We start from the raw sequence: 17,295 nt of genomic DNA, 5'->3' as shown, positions 1-17,295 counted from the left end.
AATTTGAATGTACTCAAACTAAACCTTTTCAATTTCAAATGTACACAAATGTATTTGTAATATATATTATATATATCAAATATATATCAAATATGTTAATTTTTAAAGGGGTGGAGTGTTATATTAATTTATTTATTTTCTCTTGCTGGATGATGGACCACAGTTGTTATTATATGTTATTTTGTACATATAGATGCTAATGAGGACTGTGTCTCATGCATTACTATTCTGGTTATCTATAATGTGACAGGTTAATGTATTTTTAATAGATTTCTTTGAATCTGACCAGATTGCATTGCCAGTCATTAGGTTTATTTGCAGGAAAATTGGTAATAAGAATGTGATATCTCTTACTTAAATAATGTTAAAGATAGCGAGGAATAAAAGGTAAATATTTACAATCAAAGACTTGCTGCTAAGATTTTGATCCATTAGGAATGTCTCCAAAGTTTAAATTGTATAAACATTGTGTGCCTTCTTGGAAATACTTTATCCACATGTGCATTTACATAAATAAATGAATGCATACATTCAATTTAGTTTTAAATACACCTTGTTTATATTTTGATGTTTAATTTCCATAGTTATTGAGAAAATACATAATTCGGAGAGAACAAAATCACTGATAACTGAAAACTTTTGAAGATACTAGTTTACAGTTTCCAAAACTGTATATTGTTTTTTGGGAGTTAAAATCCCATTTCACTCTGATGTAGACTGAAGCTGGACATTGCATTTACTAGGGAAGAATAATTGAAAACTGATGAAAGAGGATGAAAACTCTTATGAATTTCACCAAGTTGAACCACTCTGAAAATAAATCAAAATTGACAGCAACCATATAGGAAAACAATGAAAAAGTCTAGTGTAGAAATAAACTACTTTAAAACATGCTTAATATCACTTTAGAATGCATTAAAGGTTATGCACAAGGCTGTGTTTTCCCAACAAAATAAAAAGCAGCAAATTAATATTTACCTTTTCATGTTAACATATCAATCGTAAAAACAAAATGCATCTGTGCACCATATTGTTATCTGCAGGTCTCAGCGTGCAAGTAATGTAAGACATTGTTAGAGATATCCGCAACTTATTTATGACTGGGAAAGAAATACTGTGTTATGTAAGCTGAAAAGAATACCTCAATTGAGGCTGGAATTGGCTCACGCTGGTGCAAGAATGGCACGTTTTCCCTGAAGAGAACCATATGGTGAGCACATTATTTTTCTTCAGTGCTGCAGCCTCAGGAAGTCATTAGGGGCAATTAGGCCACATTATTCACAATGGCCATTTTTGTGATAAGTGATTTCAACAAACATAGGAAGCTTGCTTGCCATGGGATGCTTTTCTCTGAAATTCCCAACTGATGAAGAAGTGAATGCCCGAATTACATTTTTGTCTCAGAATCCATCTCATATAACAGTAGTCATGAATTTATCACAGTCTGACAAGGGATTAGGGTTAACAGGTAAAATTCACAAATTTGTTTAACTGATACCGTCTCTAGCTATGTTTTTCCTGTGTTTCACAAAGAAATACAGGGCCTTTACAACAGAGTTTTCACAATTTTCAATTCCTGATCTATAATGGACATTCTCTTTATGCTAAGTCTTCCTTTCTTTATTTTATTTTACAGGTCTGAAAGTCATCGGTATCTCCCCAAAGTATTTTATTTTTCCAAACTCCTTTAGGCACTCGTAGACGGTTAAAAATAAGCTTTTCTTAAGCTTTGGTAATAAGGGATGAATACCTTGGCAGCTGACTGAGTCCAAGCTTTTCATTTCTGTTTTGTTTAGACTTTTCTGGCTTCCTGTGAACTGGTGGTTATATTTGTAATGCCACAACTTTCTGGCCTTGTGTAGTCTATCAGGTTTTATAGAATTACAAGACGGGTTTCACTATGAGGCATTTTCTTGATTCATCTTTAAAATACTCCCATCATAGTTTGGGCCAAACCAGTACTGGCTAGCCGCTTATGAACATTAATGTGATTGAATAGCCAGTAACCATTCAGACCTTTCTTAGAATCAGAACAACATTAATAATAGTAATAGATAATTCAGGAAATAGGTTTGATGCTAATACTTCAAAACAATGCAAAGATTTCCACAGAAGTGAGATATATACAGTATTTTAATACCCTATGCTTAGTATATATGCATAGAGCACAAAAGGGATTTAGAAACATTGGGTGTATGACTCTCCACAAAGGACTATTACAAGGATTCAATGACTGTCCTTGCTGTAGCCAAATCTTCCTGACCAGTTTGTCCCAGACTTGACATTGATTACATGCACGGATTTTGGACAACCACAAGCATTTACCTCCATGGCATCTTCAACGAGTGGAATTCCTTTCATACCTGGGAGGGGAACAAATTACCACATTCATTGAGACTCATCAGTGCTGCGCAGCTTGTTGTTTTCTTGGTAGCATTCATCAATGAATGTGATGAATTTCACACAGAAATGAATTTGTAAGACTAGCTGTTTGTTAACTGATCCCCAGTGTAATGAGCCAACCCACATAGCTACAGCTCGACAAAAGAGATGATTTTTGCATAGTGGTAGAGGGTGTGGACTTTTTCTCCCAGGAAGCTGGGTTCGAATCCTAGTCAATGTAAGTCAATGTACTGTAGAATAACATTGGAAGTCCCATTGATCTTTCCTATGGTTTCACATTACAGGCACATATCTACACCAACTTTGACATCTCAGATATCAGTGTGTTGCTGTGCATACTTCATTTAGGAGGTGTCCTTGCTAACGATGTTTGTTTTCCACATCAGTAAGGATGTGTATGAAAAACCGACTCCTCCTATGTTAGCTCTTCCAAGCCGCAGTGTTTTTGTGCTACACAAATTCAGGAAGGTGTGTTTTTGCAACTACTTAATTTGAGAACTTTGCCTAATTGTTAGTTCCCCCAAAAGGTGTTGATTGATTTCTACTAAATGTTATGAGTTTCTGCCTTTCCAAAGAGCTGGAAAGGTACAGGTTGTGCAAGTTATTTTTTCTAATGCCTTGTTTTTTTTTAATATTTCATGGATGGACATAGTGTTTTCAGGAACAGCTCAGCCACACTCATCTCTCTGATTCTCCAAATCCCAATCAGTTTGACATCCTCCATCAAAGACATTCCTTCTTCAGAGGTTGATGCAGACTTTATCCTCATCTGCAGACAACCAGGGTGATGCTTCCTACAATGCATACATGGTAACCTTATGTTATGCTTAAAAATAAACAAATCGTGGTTGGGCTTTGGACCACACAGTGAAGATCCACCAACCAAAGGATTTTACAGTTTAAATCCAGAAAAAGGCTCTGAGCAGTGTATTAGTGTCATTCTGCTGGTTAACTGACATTCCTGGGAAGTCCTGCTAGTGTCCTGTTCCATTTTAGGATGATAGAGGCCTACTGTCCTCTTGTTAACCCACAAGTTCATACCATGTGTGCAGCAGTAATAAGAACATTGTCACTGCTAGACAGACTTTTGAAACAGTATGGGAACATAAAAAGAAGTAGGCCTGAAGAGCCTGTAGTCTTTTGAAGATTCATGTTCATACACAGACTCCACCAGTTACTCTGGCGCCAGTGACTCGGACCTTGAGATCAATTGCTTTTCAAATTCTTAAGGCACAGAAGTGGGAGTGTTATGGGGTGTGTCCAGTAGGGCATGCCAGCACAGGATGATGTTATCCCTGATGAAGAGCTGTCATTACTTCTATGTTTCTGTTAAGCCATCTATCCGGTGCAGCTTTAGTCTGTAGTTCGCTTGAGGAGTTGAGGAAACAGTGCATCCTAGCATATTTGTGAGAACAGAGCATAAAATCTGTGATTCAACAGCGTATTGCATCTTACATTTCAGCCCATTCATTCAACTGGGTTTTTTAATGGTGGCTTCTCATCTGAAATAATTTCAGCCTAGTAATCAGGTAAACTGAAGTAAAACGAAGTCTGTGAACAATGAAGAAAATAATGTATTTTGGAATGAGGTGTCTGCTCTGAGAAAAATATGAAATATGAAAAATGACCACTTCATATGCAGCTCTCCAAAATCCCTCCTCCATTCTCCAATCAAATGAAACCTGAAACATCTCTAGCATATTTTGGCTCAATCAAGGTCTAGGATACCACTGTTTTTTTATCAACATTTCAGTCATTCCACAGCAGTACTAAACTGCTCCTATACTCCTATGTACAACACAAAGTTTGTGTGGATACATTTTTTGAGTTGTGGGTCGCATTCTGTCTTGCATAGTGATTTGTTTGTGGAGGAAAAACTTGCCAAAGTTGGACTTAAATTCATACACAAAGATGGGATACATGTAAATCAAAGCAACAACATGACTCCTGTCCTCAATTATATAAGAAGGTTCTGCATTCTGTAAGTATGCAATGACCAGAACCTATTTGCCAGATCCAAGGAGGATCAAAAAGTCAAAAGTCATGCTACACAGGATTCCTGAATTAAGTTTTCACAGCTAAACAAAAAGACAATTATTGGAAAATGTGGAAATAATGGAAAAATCTAATATTAGGCAAGGAACCTTAATATATATGTTTTCATCCATAAATCAGTAAAGTGTTTCAGTTTCAAGAATCATTTTCAGTTTCATAATGATTTACTTTAAACCAAGCATTTTTAAAACAAGTCATTTGGAATGCTCTCTTTATCACATTGGCATCCCATCCGGTACAGCCCAAAGTGATTATAAACAATGGTTTTGAACTGTCCTGCACTATTTGTTCTATCCGTCTATCTGACAAAGCCCTGTAAACAAACTGCGATGACACGAGAGGAAAAAAAAACATTGTACATTCATTCCGACTTAATTCAATCCCCCAGTTGTTTTTAACGCTGAATTATTTAGGCTCTCTATTGTTCACTATTTGTAAAGTGACGATCACATCTTTTTATAGAACACAGCTGCTAGTTTAGACAGATCTCTTTATCAGAACCATAATTCCTAAGAGGAGCACTTGGCAAATGGTCTGGGTTTTCCAAAAGATACAAGTTGCATTTACTAGGCCTCCCAGAGAGGTGCTGAGCTGTTTAAAAGCATTTCTGTCTTCAGAGGATTTACAAATTACAGTCCCTCTGTACAGGAAGTCCCCATATATTGTGTTTTAGCGGCTTGACATCAGTATTCAGACAAGATTGATAATAATTTACCACATTAAATGTGTTATCCAGATGCTACAGTAAACTGTGCATCAGAGTGTACAGTATCTGGTCACAAAAAATATATTTTTGTCCTTTGTATTGAAACTCCAGGTTGATCTCATTCTGAATATTTCCCCCTCAGTTGCAGGGATCGGTTTACAGGCCTTTGTATCATTAAGTGAACTGCAGTAAATGGTCATGGGCTCAGATATGAACTACTACTCTGAAACTAGACCATAAAAGAAAATGGGATAACAAGAATTTGAGAGAAGCACGTATTTCTAACACGGCTGCCAGGTCAGAATATGAGATTACCAACAATGTGACTGTTCTGTTCTCCACACTGTAAACATTACCATAAAAGAAGAGGTTTTATTTGCTGGATGTTATTTTCTCACCGATAAGGCTGAGACTGATGAAGATTTTAAAATAGGAAAAGTCTCTGTTTATACAACACATCATTTACTTAACAGTAAGGATGGTCTCTTAACATATTTGTGCAAGCAGCATCAGTGAGAATTTAGTTTTGGGACTGTCCAACTGTTGCAGCAATCTAGTTAGAAGTAGGGAAATACCCCCCAGAAAACCAAACAGGAAAAGGGTTAGTAAGCATTAAAAACAATGAGAGCTTTACCTCATACATGATCTGAGTACAGAAATGATAAAGGAATAGTTCAATCTTTATTCATTTTCCCTAATAATTTTATTTTTCAAGGGTGGTATTTTTCACTTGTTTTTCCTGTTCATTTATTTCTTGGATCCATAAGCTAGTGTTCATGTACACGATTTTTTCTAGAAACTTTTTTGACGGTATAGGTTAAGAGAATGTTTAAAATAATTAGCATAACCCGAAAAACCTTTAGGTTAATACAAATAGCTTCCCACATTCTCAGTTTGCCTCCCTTTGTTCTGCACCCCAGCACAACGTTGTTCCCTTTAGATGAACAATTAATGAAAATTGTTTCCTTCTGTAGGGAATTCCTTCTACTTCCTGTTCTAAATTTAATTCTGCCATAACAAATACCGCTCTGCTATTAATTGCTAACTGCTAACCATAATTTCTAGTTTGAAATGTGTAGTTTCACAATGCTAAAACAGGCAGTGCATTAACACTGACAAAGTGTATAATTATTACATGAAAAATTAGACTAATCAATCAACACTTAATCACACCATACAGTTAGTTAAACTTTTATTTATTTTTTAGATGTGACCTTCTTGATTCCCTCTGGCTCAGATTTGTTTTCTTTAACTCACAATTTCACATGACTTTATTGTGAATCCTATGATAACTGTTGACAGCATTTACAGCTATCAATCATCAAGGTGTTTGGACGGTCAGTGTCTGCAACATCATTATTACATTCCTGAATATCTAATACCATTTTTGTCTTCATTTAACACATTTCCCTTCATTCATAGAAAACTAACTGAAGCATAGCAAACGGAGGTCCAAAAGTACGAAACCTGAAGTCTGACAGTACGATACATCCAAAGCTTCTCATAAGCATTTTGTTTCTCAGACGCCATACATCAAGACTAAGCCAAGCCCTTTTTGTACATTTTCCAAAAAGATGACAGTTTTATTGGAACCAAGGTACCAAACTGATGAAGGAAATACAAGAAACACTGCAGCCTAAGTGTGCTACAACAAAGCATACATTACACTTATCTTAGGCACGCAGGTTAAATTATGGAGAGACATGGCAGATGATTATATATCTTGTGACAACATAATCATACCTTAGTTTCATGTTTACAATGTGCGTTATTTTTTGTTGCCATAGTTTCAAAACTCAACCTGGCTACATTTGATAATTAATGGTAAAATAAATAAATACGTATTTACATATATACAAAATATATTTATGCCAAGCCTAGTGGATAGATCATAAAAGGTATTGATTATTGAAGGAAAAAAATAATCTTATTTTTTAAAACATTTTCATAATTTAATAGAAAATAAATGGCATTTCAATTTCATACATTTGTAACTCCTTAAATAATATTCAGCCCTAAATCTGCAGAATTGTCAAACTTGCGGTGCCTTTATTGTGGTATTACAAATATGATTGAGTCCTTATTTTGAGTAGTGGCAGACTGTGATTAAGGTGAATTTTAGATTAAGCAAAAACAGACCCTAATTATAGCGTTTGTTACAAGACCTCTTTCACAATTTTGATCGTAATCATTTTTCCAATCTGTTCATTCCTGTACTATAATTACCTAAAAGGGAGGAAACTTGCTCTGCAGCCAATCATTTCAGATGACTGAAAAGTGTGTGCACTCTGCTAATGTCTCTTTGACTTTGCAAAACAGTTTAAACAGCAAAAACACTGGTATGCCAGTGGCCTACTAAGGATTTGCAGCTGTTAAAGGTCTGTCTGTAGGTATCCTAGTTATATCTAACTTTTGTATGTGAACCCACTCTTTCTTGATCTCAAACTTAAATTCCAAATTCTGAATTACTTATTTTGGTGCATTTTCATAATCAAAAAGACAGTACAAAAATAGAACCCTGACCTAAACATTTTATCTTTATCCCAATTAGATATATCAACATATGGTACTTTTTCTCAGATTTTAACAATCTCATGTCCAAATGGAGCTATACAGTTTTTTTCTAGAGAACTTAGTCAGACAACTGGGGTTGACGTTTAAGTTGTGTGTGTCAATTTCAAACAATTGATTGGACAAGACAAGACAATAAACAGGAATGAAAGACAGCCCCGAATCTCCATATATAAAAGGAAATGATAACACAAACTGGAAAAGTATTTTATTGGGTGCTTTAAAATCCTTATTAACCACATGGGAAATACATATAAAAAATCTTATGCTGTAATAATGTCAATATGAATATATTTTACATACATCTTTGCATCCATTTTATGTATTGTAATATAGTTTTACACATATTTTCTAAATATATATTATCTGTTTGGAACATGGCTCTTTATTATGTTTATAGCCCAATTTGAAATGAATCATTGTAAAAAAATCCTGATCCCTAATAAAATGTAGTATATACAAAAAAACACATTATTTCTGTCTTTGGGCAGGCTTACCAGCAATCTCCTTCTTCTCATTTGTGGAATCGTCTTTAATAATCTGTGGCATGACCTATCACAGGGTGGGGTACTATCTCATGATTGTCACTTATCACGCTATTATCACTTTCAGGATTTGTATTTTAAGGAAACAGTTACCCGAGTTATAAATTATAGTGGTGCAAAATTCATGTGATCCAACACTAATGTGAGTAAAGTTAAACTCCTTGTCATGCTGATCAAAGTATTTGGAGTTATTCATGTAAAGGCTCCTAATCTGTCAGCTAAGCCTGTCAGGTAAAGAAGTATTTCAGCAGGTATTACCAAAAGGAAGAGCCCTGTTAAGGTTTTGATCATGAGCTCTGGATATCTCAACAGAAAGGTTTGTGGAACACCTGACGGGGGAGTGTTGGGCTGTGACAATGTACGACTGGGCAAAAGTTTAATAGCAGGATTTATGGTACAGGGATAACAAAGTACATTTCAAGCAGGCCCTCCAGGCAGTACTTAGCCTTTCATCACCTGATTTTCTAAGGGGGCGCTTCAGTGAACAAACAGGGATTTGTCATGGATTATCAATCAAAAAACAAAGAAAGCCACAGGGATTGCTTCCTAGAACCAGCTTTCAGGTGGCACAGGTGTTCATGTCTATAAGGATTAGTTGTCAATTACCCACACTGAATTACATTACCTGCTGCTTAATGAAAAATAGTTCACTTAATATAAAAAATACAACATTATTAACTCTACTGTTTAGATTATTGACGCTCCTGCACCCCAAGGACTTTTGAATTCTCCCAAAAGATACAATGTATACAGAAAACAAGTACAATATCAGTTATGGAACAACAGAACTAACCAATTGCTTGTTTATTCTATATTACAAGGTCAAATTACTGTTCGTCTTCTGGTTGCATCCCATGTTTTATTGGGGCTCTAAGTCTTAAATGTGTATGACTAACATGAAGCATACAAAGCTCACTAAAGAGGGTACAGGACTCCAATTAAAATGAAAAAGTCATGCCCTCAAACTGAAACTTCAAACCTCAAACTTATCTCAAATACGTTTTACTTCCAGACATTGACATTGTGCCTAGTGTTGTTTCTCGGTGGGCATTGAGTGCAAGGTTTCCATCGCTGGTTTGCCATCCTCACCCTTGTGTTTGCTCCTTTGTTTGATTACAGTGACCAGGTCCAGCTTCAGCTGCTCCACTACCAAGTCCTTCTTGAACAGCAGCACGAGGGAGCACCCCCGGAGCCGGTGCACCACGCTCCCCCCGCCTTCCCTGAGCCTCAGCCCACCATGAACATCGTCAACTCCTCACACGTGCCCCTCCACCAGCCTGCCCCCGCAAGCAACTCCAACCTCCCGCAAGCCTTTAACTATGCCCGACCCAAGCAGTTCATCGTGGCTCAGAGCCTCTCTCCAGTGCGCAGTTTCTCCCCCACCGAATCCCCCGTCCCCATGCTCAACGCCATGGCCCAGTCTAGTCAAATGCTCCCGAAAGCATCAACCGAAGACAGTTTTCCCTCGTCCCCTGCAGCGTCCAGCCCATACATGCCCTCCCCTCGTCTGTTTCCCACCAGGGTCCTGCAATCCCCCACCAGTCCCACTGGATATGTTTCCTCCCCTCCGCCTCTGTACTCCTCCTTTGCTATCCGTCCCCAGTCCCCTCCCCAGGCATCGTCCCCCACCCCCAGCACGCCCAGCCCCATTCAAAATCCAGTTGCCTTCCTTAGCTCAGTCCTGCCTTCACTGCCCACCACCCAGCCAACTAATGCCATGGGTCTACCGAGGAGCGCCCCTGCAGCGTGAGTATCACAGTTTCATTACAGATCTGCTTTGTCCTTTTGTCCCCCTTTGGTAAGTAACCCTAGCTTAGTGTCAATCCTGTGGCAACATGCTGGACAACAGATTAATCAGAAGGTGAACTATGTATAGTATTTTTCTGCAGTGTAAATCTCCAATGACTGCACCACCGTTTCCTCCGTGAATTCAGGTGTTCTTATGCACCAAGTACAAAGTGAATTAGTCAGTCACTTTTAACAATTCCATGAAACAGGAAGTGTTGTTGGGAAGCCTAAGGGCAGCAGTCAGCAATACCGATGAAAAGCAGCTGTTGCTGAAGATTTTTATCAAGAACTAATGCAGAATAATGGAGAGCCCAACAAAGAAATATAGAGGCTGATCTGGCATTTGGGGAGGTAACAGTGATTTAGGCTCCTAGTTTGCTTTCTGTTTGATGGATTTGCTTAATGTTGCCATTGTGTTCGGTTTTTGTGCTGTGATTGATTGAAAATTGACTTGATTTATTTTACTATTCTAGGTCCCCTCTTGGCATAATGAAGAAAAATCCTAGGTCTCCCCGGTCAGTATCAGATGATGATATCCGTGACACTAAAGATGCTGTCCTTCTGGACCTGGAGAAAAAGCTACGGTTTAAAGAAGATTCAGCCCAGAATGGACAGCAGGTACTGTCTTCTTCTCCTTAATGCTTGCAGGTCTCTCTTCTTGCCATCCATTATTATAACTTTTAATTCTATATCCCAGCAAACAACTTCCAGACACAAGTATGCCCTGACATCTCACTCATACCAGCCTGTTGTTTTCAACTGGACACATCTGTATCAGTTTTCAAAGTCAAAATAAGTGCTTCACACAAACAGGACACAAACTATTTCACAGACAGTTAAACGTTGACAGTGCTAGCTTGGCTTTGCTGACTGCATTAATACAATAGTACATAAATAAGAGAAGAAAAGTTGTTTTGAGGTTGGTTTGAGGGTAATGTTAACAAAGGATAATAAGTCCTGTCTCAGACGCTTTGCTCTCCCGGAAATCTGAAATCAGTCCCAATGTCTGGAATATTCATGTTTACAGGCCTGAAGCATTATGGGTGTCCTGGTGTAATGCAATCCTTATCAAGCACTGATAGGCTTCAAAAGAACCACAAAAATGCTTAAATTTGAAGTCAGTAGTGCGCAGGGCTGGAATCTGGGCCAAACCAAAGGTTAAATTGTTATTTCCTTTCCAGGTGTGCATTCCACTAAAACCGCTGGCTCTGGAAAGAGAGCACAAATGTAGTTCGCATACCATTTCATTTCTATTGTATAAAGACCAACCTATAGAATACATATAAATGTCTGTATAAATATGTGGAAAACTGCAACCTGGTCCAACAAAAATCAAATGTGATTATTATGTTTATTTTTATTTTTTTTAAATTAAGATCTACTAAAACATAACCAATGGTCACACATGTCCGACAGTTAGAAGATATTTCGGAGTTCAGATCACTACCTTCTACTTTAAGACTAATTTTTCTATATGAGATTCTCTAGCAATAATGCTACACAAAATGGGTTTAAACACTTCTTGTGCTCAACCTGGTGGCAGGTAAATAAAAGTTACTTAAAGCAGCTGTTGAGAAAGAGCTGCGCTGTTTCTCGGTCACAAAAAGTGAAGCAGTTGACTAGGGAATGGGAACCAAGAGACTAAAAAAAACCTAACATTTAGAAGCATGTGGCCACTACAGTGTCAGGTTTGCAGGATGATTGCCTTCCTGGATGAACTCATCCAAGAAGATTTCATTTGTGAACGTTGTCAGCATGTTGAAATCCTAGAGATCAAGGTCCATGATCTTGAGGCTCAGCTTGTTGATCTACGCTGTATTAATGATATAGAAGAATTAGTCAATCAGCCCATTAGAGAGATGGTGTGCACGCCAAAACCTAGGAGAGCTGAGACCTTAGAGCAGGAAAGTGTACAGAACTGCTGAGTTACAGTAGGTACCGCAGAAAAGGGCGCGCACAACCCTTAGAGACATCCCAAGAGCTAGAAATGCCCAACAGGTTCCAACTGCTGGACACCGAGTTGGACAGTGACAGCTCAGAGGGTGATGGGAGGGCAGTTGAGCACCAGAGCACCATGGTGCCCACTCCCCCCCAGAAGAGGGAGGTAGTTATAGTAGGAGACTCAATCCTTAGAGGCGTAGATCACACAAAGTAGTAGACGGGATACTGGCCAAAGCCAGGGGGAATCCACTGGTCAAGGTCCACATTGGAACCAATGACAGGAAAAGGTAGGACAGAGGTTCTGCAAGACAAATTTAAAGAGTTAAGAACAAAACTAAAGAGCAGAACCTCCACGGTAGTTTTCTCTGAAATACTTCCGGTACCATGTGCCAGTCCAGGGAGACAGGCTGAGATTAGAAAGTTTAACACGTGGTTGAAATCTTGGTGTAGGGAAGAGGGTTTTAGATTTATGGAGCATTGGTCTTTCTTCTGGGATAGATGGGACCTGTACAAACCGGACGATCTACATCTAATCAGAAGGAGGGCTAATGCATTGGGAGAGCATATGTGCAGAGTAATTGAGAATCTTTTAAACTAGGGACCAGGGGGACAGGGAGCTCTGACAATGGGAGATGCTTTTTTGCACTTCAAGAAAGATATCGCTGCTCTAGAGGCAGTTCAGAGGAGAGCAACCAGACTTATTCCAGGTATGAAGGGAATGTCCTACTGAGAGACTGAGGAACTGAACCTTTTCACCCTGGAACAGAGGAGACTATGTGGTGATTTGATTCAAGTCTTCAAAAACATGAAAGGCATTAACCACATCAAACCAGAGGAGCTTTTCCAGATCAGCAGGGAAAACACGCACCCAGGGACACAAATGGAAATTGGGCTTCAAGGCATTCAAGACAGAAAACAGGAGACACTTCTTCACACAGAGAGCTGTCACAATCTGGAAAAAATTTGGGAACATTTAAAAATAGACTGGATAGGATCCTTGGATCATTTAGTTATTAATGGACACCAAACGAGCATGATGGGGTGAATGGCCTCCTCTCGATTGTAAACTTTCTCATGTTCTTATGTTCTAACCTGCTCTTGGACAGAAGCTCAGCTACGAGGGGAAGATGGCTCGCAGGCTGCTCGGACCAAACAATGCTGCCACAGTCTTTAACTTTGAAGAGGTACAAGAATGTTCTCCATCTCAGGTATTATACAATCCCAACCCTGATCTCTCTTTCTGTTTAAACACTATGTCATTATTTCATACTAATCACAGGAGTGTCTCTTTTCCATCCACATTGATTTTAACTGCTTGACTGTGATTTTGTATGTTGCACAAAGCACTTGTTTTTATTTGAATACCTAATATATTTTCATTCTACAGTGCAGTCAGTGATTTGAGTGGTGACACAAATGACTCAAATGACTAATAGATATGCTATTAAATTATATAGAATAATTATTTAAGGACTTTATAGTAGGACTAAATTATTGAGGTCCTGCATCTAATTTCAAACTAATTATGATAAATAATGTAATATTGAATATATTCCATGGCTGGGGATTCCTTAATGAAAAAGTACCATGTCTTTTATACATATATATTTTAAATTGCTTATTGACAGTGCTGAATGGGTATCACACAATTCTATACGTTGTGCACAGCGGACATTATTTTATGTTAATAGCAGTTATTTACTTTTCCTAATTGATAACATATATTTTACATTTTTATCATTTTAAACCTGTTTTGTACTCTTGCAGGATCTTAAGTATATGATAGAATCAACCCGCAACACACTTGGTAAACAGCAGGTTAAGTCCTAGCCCTGATTTATTTATTTATTTACCTTGTATCATCTTTTGAGCCCTGATCTCTATGTATTTCTGAATGTAGCACTCAGGTATATTGTAGCTGATTGCATGGATAATTAACTATATTCTGGATATAGTCTGTCTGTTTGAACATCATATCAAACTGTGATCTGGAATAGTTTCTTTTCTGTGGCTTCCTGTGCCTGTGATTTAATTTGTATACTCCCTCTGCATGGCAGTTTCTCTCCTGCCTCAAAAGTCAATGTCAAATTGTCACTGTCATCAGTATCCTGTGTGAGCCTCACAAGGTGGCATTATATTTGGAGAGTTCATGTCATATGAATTTTCTGTTATTTCACATACAAAGAGACAGCAATATTCATCCACCTCCACAGGGAGGCAAGGAAGAAGAAAAAGCTTTTTTCTTTCTTTCACTTGATTTTCCCTCAGAGCCTTTAAAGGATCAATTATAAATAAAATGATCAAAAATACACTTTCTTTAGCCAATGAGCTGTCATCAGAATTATGAAATCTTTACAGGTTGAAGAGTTTTGCCCCGCGACTACAAACCAAAAGTCAGAAACTAGTCATATCCAACAGTTACAATACAGTGTTGGCTTGTGATTTTTGTGACCAAAATGTAGATTTCATTTTGGACTATTGAATTAAATGAGTTTAGTTTATTTTCTATTTTCTTTTCTTTTTCTGAAGTTATAAACAGTTTTCGTTGATGCAAAAGTAACTTTATGCAGTTTGTTAATTCATTATGTATATATTGATGTGTTTCACATTAAATACAGAAAACAGAAAAAATCTGAAACCTGTCATATTGATAACAACATTGTTGAATGGTTTCATTAGTGTGACATTGCAGGTAGTATGGACTGTGTATAAAATATTAAATTGTACAAATATAACTGATCCTTAGAGGAATAAGTCTGATACGTTATTCTGCATTGACATGCATTATCATTTTTAAGAAAGTTTTGTTTAGATAAAGCTCCACCAAATCACTGTCCTCACATATTTTCCCCAACCATTCGAATCTAACAATTGTTCTAACTTTCTGAGGAATAATCTCCCATCAATTATTTAAACATTAATGATCCACAGACCAAAGGGCAGTTTCCAGTGCCTCTGTATAATGTGCAGTTATGTCAGTGTAGTTGAGGGGATTTTTATGATAATACAAATAATAAAATTATTTTCAGTTGCTGGTTGTGTTGACAGACTCATATTTTCAGTACATTTATGTGTTAAATGAACTGTACATTCAGGAGCATAAAAGTATGTGTCACTATTTAACATAAAAATAATAAAATAATGTTTATTTCAGACTGCACATCCTTAGATTAATCCAACCAGGATATTCTGTATTTGCCTATGAGTCATGGCTACTGAAAATAGTTTCTCAAATTTGAACCTATTATATTCCCCCCCCCTCTTTGGCCAGTGGCACAAAATCAAAAAGTAAACACTCACCAAACAAACGGACTGCGAAAGGACCAGAAGCTTTTGGTTTCTGTGTCACTTTACAGGCAGATTAATTCAATGCTAATTACAATCCCAGGACCTTTTCTTACTGGTCAGCCTCATATGTGCTTTTGTGTCTGGCCATGTACTGCATGTGGCCAAAGCCTGCTGCTTCGGCATGCATCTGTCTTCCAACATTGTGCATTTTTCTTCTCAGGTATCTTTGTGGAAAAAAGAAAAACAACAAAACAAAACCAAAAGCTGAATGTCAGTTCTGCTTGGGACTGGCCTGAACGTGTCTTCTCTCTCACAGGAGTACAAGGTGTCCAGCTTCGAGCAGAGACTGATGAGCGAGATCGAGTTCCGGCTGGAGCGCACCCCGGTGGAGGAATCGGATGACGAGGTCCAGCACGATGAGATCCCGACAGGCAAATGCATAGCCCCCATTTTCGACAAGAAACTGAAGCACTTCCGGGTTATGGAGGGAGCGGCTGTGTCTTTCACCTGTAAAGTAGTGGGGATACCTGTACCAAAGGTGAGGCTGTTTATGGACTTCACAGTTTGGGGTACATGTCTTTATTGTTTTATGTATTGTCTGATATTTTGTAGTAACTCTCCTGGATACTACGACATTTATTTCTTCAGCCACCTTAATTATGCTGCGGTACCTATAGCACTGTATTTTAATTGGTGTTCTGAAGGTGACTGACTGTGATTTTAAAGCCATTCTTTTTTGTCCATAAGGTTTACTGGTTTAAGGATGGCAAGCAGATATCGAAGAAAAACGAGCACTACAAAATGAAGCGAGAAGGCGATGGGACTTGCGCTCTGCACATCGCCACTGCCACCAACGACGATGATGGCAATTACACCGTCATGGCTGCCAATCCACAGGTATTTTTAAGGCATTGCTCCGCATGAGTTACATAGTGAGAAAAGAGGTTTAGAGGTTAGAGGTTTTAAGCACCTCAGACTAATGCCAGATATGTATCATTAATGGTGTGAATCTCTGTGATTTGCAGGGGAGAATCAGCTGTTCTGGTCATCTGATTGTCCAGACCGGTCCAGTACGAAGTCGACTGATACCAACCATTCACTCCCAGAGGTCAGCGCTCTGCAGCATCTATCTGGTTTAAATAAGTATCAGTCAGGACCCATGATCTCATTCTAGGGACTGATGAAACTCTTGGTGTGTGTACGATGCTAAGGTATAGAAGGAACTTTATTTTTGGATCCAATGAGAACAGGGATCATGTTTTATCTGTGTTCTGCACAGGGTGCGCTCCCGTTCGCTGGAAGGCGAGAAGGGAGAGCCCGTCGAGGAGAAATTCTTTCGGCCTCACTTCCTGCAGGCGCCAGGGGATTTAGTGGCTCATGAAGGGAGACTCTGTAGACTAGACTGCAAGGTACCTCCTCTCTAATGTACACATTCCTGTGACCTTTTAACCAAATCACTGTCCATGAAATTAGATTCTTATGTGGCACTGAACATTGCTCCGTCAGTTCTGTAAAATGGCTAACGTTGCGTTTCGCTTTCTTGCGCTCTAGGTAAGCGGGTTACCGAACCCAGACTTGATGTGGTTAATCAATGGAAAACCTGTCCTTCCAGACTTAAACCACAAAATGCTAGTGAGGGAAAATGGAGTCCATTCCCTCCTCATTGACCCACTGATGCAGAGCGATGCCGGGACGTACACGTGTATTGCAACTAACAAAGCTGGACAGAATTCCTTTTCCCTGGAATTGAGTGTTGTGGGTAAGATATCCAGCTCTTTGATATGAACTGACATTGACAGGGTCTGTGTGAGAGGTGTGTGAGTCCCACACGCAAGACCTTAGACAGGAGTAGACCTGACACAACAAGAAAATAACTCTCCTGCTCTGCCTTTACCATTTGCACTTCACGCAGAGATTAGTTTCAGGTGTAGGATAATAAAGCCTCATACCCTAAAGGAAGAAATGTGGTAGCCATATACTTCATTTTAGTTTAAATGG

The 17,295-nt window shown here is 38.4% G+C and overlaps 1 protein-coding gene across 2 annotated transcripts in view; it reads left to right on the top strand.

The window, feature by feature from the left end:
- Window positions 1-17,295, top strand: part of mypn (myopalladin) — a 55,783-nt gene that overhangs the window by 33,249 nt on the left and 5,239 nt on the right. Inside the window, exons 11-18 of one of the 2 annotated variants that reach the window (XM_066692865.1) lie at window positions 9,400-10,026; window positions 10,542-10,686; window positions 13,119-13,217; window positions 15,614-15,835; window positions 16,045-16,194; window positions 16,323-16,405; window positions 16,577-16,706; window positions 16,849-17,056. In XM_066692865.1, coding sequence (XP_066548962.1) covers window positions 9,400-10,026; window positions 10,542-10,686; window positions 13,119-13,217; window positions 15,614-15,835; window positions 16,045-16,194; window positions 16,323-16,405; window positions 16,577-16,706; window positions 16,849-17,056 — 1,664 coding nt within the window. Of the gene's footprint in view, window positions 1-9,399; window positions 10,027-10,541; window positions 10,687-13,115; window positions 13,218-15,613; window positions 15,836-16,044; window positions 16,195-16,322; window positions 16,406-16,576; window positions 16,707-16,848; window positions 17,057-17,295 lie in introns of both variants that reach the window. The other variant, XM_066692864.1, reaches the window with a different exon arrangement.

The sequence above is a fragment of the Amia ocellicauda genome, chromosome 20 (assembly GCF_036373705.1).
Source record: "Amia ocellicauda isolate fAmiCal2 chromosome 20, fAmiCal2.hap1, whole genome shotgun sequence".
In the NCBI taxonomy this organism is placed as follows: domain Eukaryota; kingdom Metazoa; phylum Chordata; class Actinopteri; order Amiiformes; family Amiidae; genus Amia; species Amia ocellicauda.
Note: the sequence above shows the minus strand (reverse complement) of the source record. Positions and strands in the feature narration are given on the sequence as shown.